The sequence below is a fragment of the Limulus polyphemus genome, unplaced genomic scaffold, assembly GCF_000517525.1.
Source record: "Limulus polyphemus unplaced genomic scaffold, Limulus_polyphemus-2.1.2 Scaffold4801, whole genome shotgun sequence".
Taxonomy (NCBI): Eukaryota; Metazoa; Arthropoda; class Merostomata; order Xiphosura; family Limulidae; genus Limulus; species Limulus polyphemus.
In genome coordinates this window covers 49349-63197 of record NW_013670411.1, presented here as the reverse complement: position 1 = coordinate 63197, position 13849 = coordinate 49349, and the positions used below count along the sequence as shown (strand labels likewise).

General features: G+C 34.2%; 1 protein-coding gene across 1 annotated transcript in view; it reads right to left on the bottom strand.

Moving 5' to 3' along the window:
* Positions 1 to 6124: 6124 nt before the first annotated feature.
* Positions 6125 to 13849, bottom strand: part of LOC106471703 (serine proteinase stubble-like) — a 9362-nt gene continuing 1637 nt past the window's right edge. Inside the window, exons 2-6 of the mRNA XM_013932320.1 lie at positions 9979 to 10067; positions 9142 to 9230; positions 7930 to 8204; positions 7551 to 7705; positions 6125 to 6286 (exon numbers count right to left, since the gene is read on the bottom strand). Of these exons, the coding sequence (XP_013787774.1) occupies positions 6125 to 6286; positions 7551 to 7705; positions 7930 to 8204; positions 9142 to 9230; positions 9979 to 10067 (770 nt within the window). The remainder of the gene's footprint in view (positions 6287 to 7550; positions 7706 to 7929; positions 8205 to 9141; positions 9231 to 9978; positions 10068 to 13849) is intronic.

Below are 13849 nucleotides of genomic sequence, written 5' to 3'. Positions count from 1 at the left end.
TAAATTTATTGAAATCTCTAGTTTGTCTATTGCGTAAGAAATAACATTTCAGGTCTATCTTTTGTCTCCCAGAACAAAACTCTTCATCTGAGCTGGATAATGGTAGACAAAATATTTTTCTTTTATGTTATTTCATTCCAGTTCTAGTAAGGAAACGGGGGAGTCAAGAGATTTTGCGCTATCTCTTCAGCCAGGAGAAGTTTTAAAGTTGTAAGAAACATTGGTGGTATAGACAGGCAGGTGAAAGAAAGAAAAATCAATCAATGAGGGACAGACGCAACTGAAGAAACAGGTGGGAAAAGTCGAAGTGGGTGGTAATTACAGCATCGTAGATCAAATATGCAAAAAGTAACAACTGTGAGTGGAAACTGTAACCGCCTGAGATGAAGTGGCAGGCGTGACATGCATCAAAATTTGGATTATCCACTGGTAGAGATATCCGATAGATGTTAAGGAGATGCTCAGCAAGGAATATGAGCTTCCGAGGTGGGTTTACAGAGAAACCCAGTAAGTCTGCAAGGGTGATATCATTGTTAATGAAGCACTGTTGTACGTATTTTACACGAAGTTTGTGGAAGTGTGAAATGATAGGAGAAACTGTAATACGGTCATATATTATTTGGTGGGATTAGGAAGACGAATTCGAAAAATTAATCTTACAACATGACGTTCAAAAATCATGAGATGATCATAATATGTAGAGAAAGCTGATACCCAAGCGGTATGATAAAATGTAAGACAAACAAACAAAGGATTTATACAGTCTTGGCCAAAATGTTTGCATATGTCTTTAGAGTTGTTTAGTGTAAGGCACCAGATTTTACACGAATGGAAAAATGATCAACAGCCTATTGAATAACCCTGTTAAAAGTGATCTTGGTTGGTTAATTAGTAAGTAGGGCTGCGTCATCTGCATACTGAAAAGATGGACATGATAGTCAGGTTGTAGCATATCTTCAACATAGAGTAAATAAAAGTGATAAAACACAACCTTGTGGAACATCTGCAGAGATGTGGAACGGTCGAGATAAATTGTTCTCCAGTGATACAACAGTCTGACGATCATGAAGTAAAGAAGTTAAAAGTTCAATGTAAGTAATAAGTAGTTTCATGAAGCGAAGTTTATATCTTAATCCATGGTGTCGAACAGTATCAAATGCTTTCTAAAAGTAAAACAAAAAAGCAGAAGACAATGTGTCCGAGTAGTATTAAAATGATTGGTGATAACATCAGACAACCGCGTGAAAAGATTTCTAGAATGGAAATTCGAGGTCGACATCCAGCCTAAGAATTGGCCAGGAAGTTGTTTTCCGAGGTTGTATTGGAGTGAGTTTTGAAAGGTTGTTATAGGCAAGACGGGAAATGTCCAGAGTAATATCATCGTCAGAAGATTGGCAAACAAGTATTTGAAAATCTGTTTCAAAATAATGAGTGAAGATACTGACCTTTTCTAAGAAACAAGTATGAGGATGTCATCAACAAGAATGGGATATTGGGGAGATTGCAATCGGCCTGTTAGTAATTTAATTTTAGTTCAATACATGGAGGGATAAGAAATATTATACAGCTTGGTGCATGTTCGCCGCCATTGTAGCATCTTTGTTTCAACATTAAAACTAGAGCAGTTTGTTGAAGACACCTATGTTGTTTAAGAGCCACAGGATCCACTGAATGTTGAGATCCACGAAATAAAACATGAAAAGATTCTTAAGTGGGAGTGGATGGTTGTGTGCACTGTAATAAACAGATGGTATGTTTTGAAGAATGGCCGAAGGAATGTAAAATGCAAGAGTATGAGCTAAATAACCAATATCCTCAAATTTTGAGTGATTTGAATCAAAGTCCTCAAGTGTACTGTCAAAGTGATTTTGAAAATACGACAAATTATCTTTAAGAAAATTCGACGATGTTTTAGTAGGTAATGGTCATGTGTACGAGATTCTGGCAGAAAGCTGGTAATTGATGGAGAGATGGTCACTATCAACAGGCAAAAGAACGTCAATCGTGAGTAGAGTTGCAACATTAGGAGAGCCAAGGGCAACATCTGTGTAATATTTGATTGAGAACATGTATGACATGGAATGTGTAAAAGGAAATCATCAACACACTCCAGGATAACACTAAACTGTCGAAATTCGGAAGATGAGCGATTATGGATGTTGGCATCAGCTATAATAATGTAGCTTTTGAAGATCTAATCAATAGCAAATATGATTATACGGGATGAAAAATATAGAGTAATGGTTAGGTATTCTGTGAAACTGTAGAGATGCCAACTGTGGATCCGAACTGTTAATGAAGGATTGTAACCAATCACCATTTCTCTCCCAACCTATTTCTTGTGGTTTGTTACTCCTATGTAAATTGTAACCAAACAACAGTGTAAACAACGTTGACTTAAGGAAAGTCTCATTAAGTAATACACAATCATTGGATTTGTCGAGCAATAACGGTTTCAACAAAGGTCAATTTATTTGAAGAGAGCATATATTAACAAAAAGGAAATTCAATAATTTGTTTCTAGCTGAACTGATTATGCGTGTTTCAACAATTATCGAAAGTAAAATTGTGTGTTTAAACCAGAATAAGAGTCTACATACTGATTTTGAAAATAAATTTAGCAGCAAAATGAATTTTATCGAGTACAAAAGCACGTTGATGAATATTGTGATGATTATAAAGTATAAAAGATCCTCTGAAGCTAGAGATGAAGAACCAGAGTTTTTGACAGAAGTCACAATGTCAGACGTAGCTATAGGTGCTACAGTGAAATGATCATCTGGCTTAGAAGCATGATTGCTTTCACATTTATAAGAATAAGTATGATGGTCCAGTCGACAGGTGTTACAGTGAGGACTGACATCCAGTTTACCACACAAACGAGTGTAGTGGAGGCCTTGACAATATGAAAAAATATATTTATTGGCGTTTTTGACTGTAGGATGTAAGGCAGCGGTCACAGCACAATGGTTGAAGATGCAAAGTTCTTGGTAGTTCAACTGTATACGGTTGCTTGAATAAGAAGGTACCATGGCCAAGAAGGTGATCCGCAACATCTTTACTCCAAGTGAGAATCCGTAACTTGTATGTTGGGCCTTGTGATTTCTCGATGTGCAAAGCTCTATAAATTGAGATACAGTTATTTGTTAGTTCAGCTATAATTTTCTTTTCAGTCGTGTAGGAGGTTGTTGTTTGTGCTGAGATACACGGAGCTTGCATATTACTGTATTATAATTTCCTTTTCAGTTACTAATGGGTCCACGCCACGGATTACACAAGAGAACATAGACATTCAACATGGAGGAGGTTGTTTTTTTGCTGAGATAGACCAAGCTTGCGTTGTTGCGAAGGCAAATAACTCCCCATTTATTGCAGAGTGGGTGTTAGAAAGTGTTGAATTAGAAGGTTTGACAATCACGTCTTCATGTGTAGGGATGATCTGTAGAATATCAGCACGCAGATTCCAAAAGCAAAGAACGATCTGAATAACATTTGGTATCCATATTGAGAGTAAGAAGGAAAACAGACCTGATGTTGATCTGGTATCCAAAGATTGTAAGTTCAAACCAATAAAGAAAAGATCATCGACGGAAGGCATATCAGATTCGTTTCAATCTGACATTAAGAGGACGGAATGTAACTTCAGCTTCAGATAAGGTTTCATTCTCAATTTACTCACCCTATACGGTCGACTAGTCCCAGCCGATCTTAAATCGTGGGTGTATCCAAAATAAAGAAGTTAATTAACAAGAGCGAAATAATGAATTAATCATTAACGAAACAGCAAAAACGAAAAATAATCTCATCAAGACGTACTAAAAGAAATCGCGTTGTGTAGCTCTGAATCCATTCAGTTCGATGTGCCTCCATACAAAAGATTCTATAAAACTCCAGTCATAAAGGTAGTATACTACCTTAAAAGTTACAGCTAAAACGCCCAAAACTAGCGAAATATTGGAAAATTCAATAAGCCCAAAAATTTGTATATAAAAGTTAACTGCAGATGTTGTTGTTTTGTCTCATTCCTCTTAATTTTACTATTGCGGTTCGAAATCAAAGATGTGCAAAAAATAGCATTTTAAATCTATTTTATCTTCTACAAGTAACTACCCAATAAGACTTTCATTCAGTATCAGAACTCATGAGTTGGGCTGAGAAACAATAGACAATTCGTTTGTCTGGTATCTTGCCTTATTTTTATTTCTACTGTACTTTACTAGTTTAATTACTTTTATATACTATTTACATACTAGTTTTGTGGAACTAAGCATACGTGACAAAAGAAAACGACTTTTACCTGTGCAAGCATTTTATTCAATTTTATTATTAAAAGCGTACAAAATCTCAAACTTTCCATTGTGCTAGATATACAATAAAACAAGACTTATATATTCTAAATCACGCGTAAAAAAAGCTGCAATAGGAACAAATTATCAGATAAAAAAGGAACAAAAAATAGTTTACACTTTTTCATTCTATTTCATGCCCTATACTTTCTATTTGAAGTATGTTAAACATAACTACGTATTACGGTGCCTAAAGTATTCACAACAATTGGCACAGCATTTAACTTTAATTAAAAAGATTAAAATAAAGAAGCGTGCTTTTCTCTAAATTACCAACTCGTAAAATGCTCTTGAAATGTCGACGAAAAATATGACTTTGCGTTCTATTAAAGATATTTTTTCTACTCAGAGCTACTCTGAAATATTCTAGTTAACTTTATTTAAATCAAAATTTGATATTACTTCATAGAGGCTAGTAATTTAGTAATATTAGCTTAGAATGCAGATATTAAAACAGCTTTAAGTAATAATGTATAGCATTTTAAACACGCTGAAGCTACAGTAAATGCAACACAAAACACTTGTAATTAAATTTTGGCATACGCATTTATAATCATAAAATACACTGAAAATTTGAAATATTAAAACTCTGACTGTAAGAAAGAAAACCTAAAACCATAAAGATTAGAAACTGTTTTTCCGATTATTTGACGTATATCTCTTCTGATAGATATTTTTTTATGATATGAAATAGTTGTAATTATTTAGTTTTTGATTTTGGTTTTTGATACAAAGAGAGTGAATAAATCAGAGTCAATAAACTTGTTCTAAAACTACTTATTTTTAGTTTATACGACAATGACTTATATAAACCCAAATTTAAAGAGGCTAAACGGTTTAATATCAGTCACTGTACAAAACAAGTGGACATCTTTCATTAAAATTTACGATAGAAATCACTATAATGTGCAACGTCCTTACTATTAAATTGTTATGTATCGCAGACTGAAGAAGCTGATTTCTGTATAAAAAGAGGAGTCTTAAAACATCACATTAGCAGAAAGATGACTTGTTCAGTGTCCGTTAAACAAATGATAGAAGAGACTATATATAGATATATATATATTCAAATGTTTCTACTCAGAACGAGATGTTTGAGGGGTTGAATGTGATAAGTACTCTGCAACAAATACAGACATCACAAACTACTGAAGCTCTTCTGTTGGGCTTATTAAATAATAAGAAAACAATAAAATTAGACAAAACTCTAGGATACCTTAGCTTAATAACAAGACAATACAATTAAACAATATCCTGCAACACATTATCTAAGAAATTAAATAATTTTACTTTTAACCCTTTATGAGCTGTACTTTAATAAGGAGTCAAGTACACATACAAATGAAATGATATATTTTTTAAATTGTAGAAATATCTAATAAAGCACATTTGACTAGCATAATCACAGTTTATTAAAGCAAAGGACAACATTTTCTGAATTATACAAGAGAAATTTTGTGAAATTATTTGACAAAATAATCACACTTTATATTTTTCTTACGACGTTAAAACCATAATTTTGGCTTTTTTTTTAAGTTTAAATAAATTCCAATATACGTGTTTTTACTGAAATTCACGAAATTAAGAAATAAGACTTGACAAACATGTTTACATTAAAAAAGGGTTTACAAACATCGACATAAAACTTAAACATTTATTCTTAACACCGCCTCCAATACGAATTTTACTGAATCGCTTGACTACAACAGAGCTCCAGTTTTTCCTTCTATAAACTGGCACTCAGCAATACTCCCCCTCCACACACACACATTGAAATATTAAATATTGTTAATGTACTGTAACATCCATGGTAAGTAAAAGGAGACTTCGGTGTAAAGGCCCGGAAGAAGTGGCTTGGCACAGCCGATTCCTGCTGATACAACTCCAATGATCAGAAATTTAGTTCCATCTTTAATTAAAAGAGGGCCGCCGGAATCACCCTGTGTCAAAATAACACAGCTTATAGTTAATCATTTCTAGTGTTTTAATTATTCAAGTAGACTTGAACGTTAAACCTAATTAAACTAATTTCTAAATATGTATTTAATGTCAAGAAAAACTACATACGGTATTGCCACTATTTAACGCCCCCTAGAGCGTTGCAAGCTGCAAGGGGGGGGGCTAATTATAGTATTTGTGCAGTTCAGGATTCTATTTTTCACATATGATTTGTTGATTTCAATGCTAATAAGTGTATGTGTGTGCTTGTGTTTGTTTTTCTTCATTTTTATAAAATCAAAATTATGGTAATAAAAATGGATTAGATGTTGGATTAATGTTGCTGTCACACAAGGTAAGCTTTATAAAAATACTGGGGTGGCGATAATTAGAGAGGGGGCGTTAATTAGGAGCAATACGGTATTAATTATTTTCATACAAAGGGGTTCTCTTTATATATTAAAATCGTGTGGTAATACGTAATTCAACTGTGAATGTAACTCAGTACACTTCAAAATACGTAATTCAACTGTGAATGTAACTCAGTACACTTCAAAATACGTAATTCAACTGTGAATGTAACTCAGTACACTTCAAAATACGTAATTTCAACGTGTTATACTTCTTTTCGTATTGAGAAATACCCATATGGACGGGTATGATCAGCTGTCAAAAATTAAGAAAGATAGCAGAGACTTCCTACAAAAGATGTTCACGAAAAGATAATTCTGCCAAATACAGTGATAACGCCCCCTTTTGTTTTGATACACAAGTGTTTTATATAATTTGGAAATCTTAAGTTTGTGGTTTTCAAAAAAGTAGTAATTGAAGAATATGTGTTGGCCACAATAACTATGTAAACAAAACGAACTTAAAACTTTATAACCCCTTAACTTAAAACTTTATAACTCCTTACTCATTAGAATGGGTCGAAATTATTTAGAAAAGTAACACTTGCGAGATTCTAATATCGATATAACTATAGTAGAAGTAACTTGTATTTTTCTAGTATCATCGTAACTTTAACCAACAAAAGCGATAACTGCGTATTTGTTTGTTTGTTTTTTAGGTTGAGAAAAGGTTTTAGCCATAAACTTTAACTAATAAAAATAACAACCGTGTATTTGTTGTTTCGACTTAACTTTTAGTTACAAATTTTACAAAAAGTAACAGGTTTGAGTTTTTTCTCGACATAAATTTGAGTAATTAGGATTAACTAAGAGGATTGTTGAATGATTGATCTTGAGTCACAATAGACTTCCTCACCTGACAAGAATCTCTGCCTCCTTCCTTGTAACCCGCACACATCTGTCCTTTTTGTAACACGACATTCTTTCCCGCCTTTTGGTACCAACTCTGGCATTGGGTATAGTTCATTATAGGCACCTTGACCTTCTGCAATCGAATAGCACGTTCTCCACCTGTTGGGTTTTTTACAGAATGCTCAATATTTATCATAATGTTAATAATTCTTGACAGAAGCTAACTTATAATTCTAGCCTGGAACACGTGTGCATTGCCTTCAAAACGACATGTTTGGTATATCTAAATAACGAATTCAGAATTAATTATATATTAGAAGGGTCAGTGATAAAATGAAACTAAAATAGACAAGACTTAGCCTAAGTAGTTTTTTTGTAGTTACCTTCTTTGGGATCTTTGTTCCATCCCCAACCCACAACTGTGCCAATGGAACCAGTAAAAGAACTTGAAGCTTCTGGTAGGCAGGTTGGCCTGACATAATCAGAAAAGGTTACGTCTTTTGCTAGCCGTAGCAAAGCAATGTCGTTATAATACAGTTTAGGTTTGGAATAGTTGGGATGGATAATAAGTTGTTGAACCTTAATATCTTCGGTCATGAGATCTTTTTTGGACAAATCAAACTCTCCTACTCGGACGACAAATTGTCGAGCGAAGTATCTAAAGACAAATTGAATACATTTAGCCATTACTTAGTGAGCTTCGAGTCGTTTTATATATATATATGTATATACAATAAAATAATTTCGAAAAATCTTAAAAGGGTATTTATTCCGTCAAATTTTATGTGAAATAAAAAATCGACATGGAGTTTAACATTATAGAGATAGTCAATCTGTTTTTTTTTCTATTTTTATCAGTTGTTATTTTAATTCTATGATAACAACTCAAGATGTAAGAAATCATAATTACTCTTACTGAACCAAAATGATGACAAAAAACACTATTTATACTTTAAATATGGTTTGTTTGTTTATCTATTTTCCCAAAACTACTTGAAGGCTAGTTGACAAAATCGTTCCCTATTTTGAACTGATAAGACTAGAGGAAAGGCAGCTAGTTAACACCACCCACCGCCAACTTTTGGGCTACCCTTTATTAACAAAAAGTGGGATTGACAGTGACCTTACAATGTTCCCACGGCTGAAACGACGAATAGGTTTGGCAAAAGGTTTCGATCCAGTTACCCGCTGATTGTGGGTCGAACGCCCTAATGACCATGCCATGCCAGGCCCCTTTAAATATGATATAAACTTTATTTTCAGATACAGAAGCATAATATTTGTATTAGAGAGAGTCCTAGGTAGTTTTCGAAAAACTATATCCCTTGATTTAAAGCTCGCACAAAACTAAGTTCTATACGGCGGTGAAATGAATAAGAAGTAAAAACGTGCCTGTTCTGATAAAAAATATATCTCAATGAAAATACGTAGGCATGCAAATATAGTTATATATCAAAGTTTTAACAAAATTGTTTTAAGAGTGATTTGCCTACAGTTAAGGCTACATTTATACCAGAAAATAAACATATGTACACGACTCAAACCGAATAGATCTGAATATGTTAAGAGCTGCACCAATATTAACTTAATCGTACAGTTGCACACAGTGGGCTGCAGTGAGAATCCATCTCTCATTCAGAATGGTCCCTCCACATAAATGTTCCCCGTCAAATCGAATGGATACCTGCATAACGACAAAATTAGTTTATCAATATGAATAAAGACTCTTTGTCTCGTTACTATAATTATCCCTAACATAGAGCATCATCTACATAGATCAAAGCTTTTGTTGCTGTTAGACAGTTTATCCCTTACAAAGAATTTCAGATTTAACATCCATTTTTAAGTGAAAATAAGGTTTAAATATTTCATTTTTCTTTACTTATGTCTAAATATAATGATTTAGTGTGTTAACAATTTGCGATAAATCCTTACGTTTAGCGTGAGAAAATTGTTTTTATAACAAATTTACCGAGAAGATTTCAGATAGAGTAAACGCATAAACTCAGATTTAGAAACGTCTTACATTTTTGTTTTACAATTTATTGAAAAACTACACAAGAGCTTTCTACATTAGACGCCCTTAATTTTGAGCTGATAAACAAGGGGGAAGGCATCTAATCTAGAAACACCCATCGCCAGCTCTTGGGCTATTTTAACTGAATAGTGGGATTTGATCGTGACAACGCATCCACGTCCCCAGAATGAGGAGCGCAATTTAGTGTCAAGGCACGAGAACCTTGGACCCTCGAGTTCACTGTCCGGCTCGCGAACCATTAGCCACGTCTGGCCCATTTATAAAAAATAAATACACAGCGCAGTATTTTTATGAAATTGTTAAAAGGATTGAAAACCGTTATTCGTAGAGCACATTTTGTTTCTTAGTGAAATCGTTTAAGGGTATTGACCTAATGTATGAAAAAGAGACTTACTGCCCAAGGAAATTCTCCCTCATAAGCATCTTCGCCATGAACAATACGGCCGTTCCTGGCTAGTTGTTGACCACACTGGCTTGGCACAGCTAGAAACAAAAAAGAAAAAAATCAGGGTATCAATATGTCCCACAAAAATCTAATTATCTAGTTGAAGCAATGTAATCTAAATAAAATCATCTTTAAAATGTGTTAGTTTCATGCTAACTGTTTGCTTTGTTTACCGGGAGTTAATCAGTTTTTATGAGAACGATATACTAGATTCTGTTCTCTCCCCCCCCCCCCATGACTATTTCAAACATTGTCGATTGTTCTCAGTCTGATGGCCATGATTACGTACTATTGGCAGATACCCTATCGTTACAAGCTTTTGCAAGGTCAGTCTGGGATCAAATGCTCCACATGCTCTTCGCTATACAAACAATTTTAACTAGACCAAAATGCATATTGAACTGCATTGGAAGTAGCTCGTTTTTGTTCTCAGTAAAATACTTGTTGATTTTGAAATGTGGCTAGAAGCTTTGTGGCCTTCATCAATTTATAATCTTTATTATTAATTTACTGACAGTACCAAGAAGACTTCATTGTATTGGCGTTTTGACTCGAAAGATTTTGTATTTTATTTTTGTAATTATAGTAGTCTTTTTTTAATTAGGGCCTTATCCTGGGTGTTATTTCGGAGTCGTTAATGTCCTAGATGCTCAGCTGTGAGTTTTCTCAATTTAATGATTGAAACTGAAGAGTTCCTTTTTTGTAATATTGTGTCATTTGGCTCTACATCAACTAGCAACCTATTTGTACAAACATCCTTCCTGTGGTAACCTACATCCATAAGTTTATCCGAGATAGCACTGCCCGTCAAATGGTATGAATTCGCAGTGAATCAAATATATAGGTGATAAACACATATCGTCCCCCTAGTGGCTCAGCGGTAAGTTAGAATATATATATAGAACTACAAATAGAGGCTCGATACATACGGTGGTTACGGTACAGATATACTGTGTAGCTTTGCTTTTAGCAAAAAAACCTAAGTTGCCTGTATCGCCTTGGCTCATATCTGCGGCAACAAACGAGTGTCTGTTTATTACACGTTAGACTATTCTTACAAAGTACAATGAATCTTCTGGTATTAGTTTTAAGAATTAAATTAATTCTACCACAGTTTATGTTTTTATATCTTGTGAAATATTTTCTAGGAACCTATACGATTTTAAGGATTGTTTTAAAAAATACCCCAAAAAACCATATTTATCTTTTTAAAATTCTAAAAAAAGTTATTAAAGATAGAAAGTATTTCATCATAGCATTCGATCTTTTAACTTTGAGTTCCATCTTTAAAAAGGTCTAAATTTTAAAAAAATATAATTATATTTACCAGCTTTGTTCAGTATTTGTTGGCCCGGCATGGCCAGGTGGTTAGAGCTCTCGACTCGCAATCTGAGCCTTCCCTCTAGTCTTACACTGCTAAATTAGGGACGGCTAGCGCAGATAGCCCTCGTGTAGCTTTGCGCGAAATTCAAACAAACGGTATTTGTTTTTAAATATATTTGGCGTCGTAATTTATCTTAAATGTAATGATCTTTGAAAGGACCTCAAGAAACATTACTATTTAAAGTTGTTCAATAGACTAAAACCGTCGATGTTCTGTTTTATGTATAAAAAATAATAATGCCACCAATCTTTGTAGCTAAAGCACTCTTTTATCTCTTGTCCGTACAATGATCTTCCAGAATTGTTTGTTTTGGATTTCGCGCAAAGCTACACGAGGGCTATTTGCGTTAGCCATCCCTAATTTAGCAGTGTAAGACTAGAAGGAAAGCAGCTAGTCAACTCTTGGGCTACTCTTTTACTAATGAATAGTGGGATTGACCGTCACATTATAACGCCACCACGGTTGAAAGGGCGAACATGTTTGGTAGAACGGGGATTCGAACCCGTGGCCATCAGATTGCGAGTCGAGCGCTCTAGCCACCTGGCCATGCCGGGCCTTGATCTTCCAGAAAGGAAATTTTTTTAGATGTTTTTAATTAAAATATGTTTTTATAAATTGTGGTACCGTGAACGGCTCACAATAATTTTCTTGTCTTTATTAATCTGTATTTGTTTTGTTTTTCTAATCTGAATTTTAAAATAATAACAAGTTTTGTAGAAAATAAACACAGAAGACTAAAGAGGAATGTTTTTAAAAAATTACATGCATCATGAGCTCTAGTATCTTATAAATCTATGAAATTTTAAGTTCGTTTAGTTGGAATGAAAAACCTTGAGGTTGCATAAGCCAGAGATCTATCAACTATGTAATGAACTCTATACTAATCAATGTAGTGAATAATAAATAAGTAATTTCCAACTTTATATAAATCGACTCTAAATAGCTGGTATTACAATATGTCAAAGTACACATTATTTGCGATTAGTGAAATGAAATAACGGCCCTCACTGACCTAGCTAGGTTACCTAAAAAGCCTATTCAATACAGCAGGAACTAATTATTGTAGAAATGACTGATAGATGAAAATAATAACTTTTACTTTTTTAAGCTGTACTTTTACACTGGTCTAAAAATTTCATATTATCATTCATATTCGGACATTAGCCATGCATGATGATATTCTGACCTGAAAACATCCTTTAAAAATATTTTATAATATGCTTTATGATATATGCATGTGTGTGTGCTTTACACATTATCAATAGAAAAACAAAAAGGTGCTCATTTGTGTTGTAACAAGAATATACTCAAACAAAAACAAGAAAAGCACTTTTTGTAATCAGTGCGAAATCTATAAGTGATTGTTCATCCTTCTAAAAACAATTAAAATTTTATGTAAGACTATTTTGAGCTTTGTAAGCACCTCTACCCGAAACCCGAAATCAGCATATTTAACCAAAAGAGTTATGTACAGTAGAACCTCGACTTTAACTTCATTAAGGGCATCCTTCCGACTGCGTCCAAATGCCCTCAAAAGCAAGGTGTCCTTAATATCAAAACTGAGCCACGCAAAGCTGGATTCCATATTAACTATACTAAGTTTCTGAATTTTAAGGCCCCCATTTTGTTCGCTGTATGCAGGACATGGGTGTTCGTGAGTCTCACGTTGCCATGACAAGGAGCGTTCGTTATCAACAGGAGGTGTCAGGGAGTATAATAGCTGTGTCTTGCAAGTGTTTGAATATTGGTCATACTTTCGGGAACTTTGGAATTTAGCACTATACCGTACAGGCATACAAAGATAACTGGCCGCTTTATCGAGTGCTCTTATACAGAACGAGACAAAAGACACTGTCATCAATCCAGAATATCGAGGTGCCCATTTTTGCAAGGTTTATTTTGGTTACAAATAGTAGAAAAAAAATAAAGAAACTGAAAAGTTCTACCCTTAATGGTGCAGGTATATCTAGGGGCTCCTTAATCGAAGTTCTACTGTAGTTATATTTATCAACAAATCTAATAAATCATCCCGATCTAGTCTGTTGACACTTAGCCATACGTTATCATATTTGTTCAGCATCTCAACATTACTGACTTATTTAAATTTCTCCAAACAGGTATATAGTTTAAGAAAACAACGTTGCAAAGACTGCATTTCGACGATTAAAATACTTTATTTATCGTCAATGGGTTTTTTTTAGCCGAATCGATTATTTTGAAGTCACCATGAGCATAATTTCATCAAAACAATAGCCAAAAATACAGATTTATTTGACGTGTTCCTTGAAAATACCGCAAAAAACATTTCATGTATATGAGGAATAATTCAGATCTAAATTCACGATTAATTCTTGTAAGATTTAGCACGGTGCCCGGCATGGCCAGGTGGTTAGGACGCTGGACTCGCAATCTGCGGGTCACGAGTTCGCATCTCCG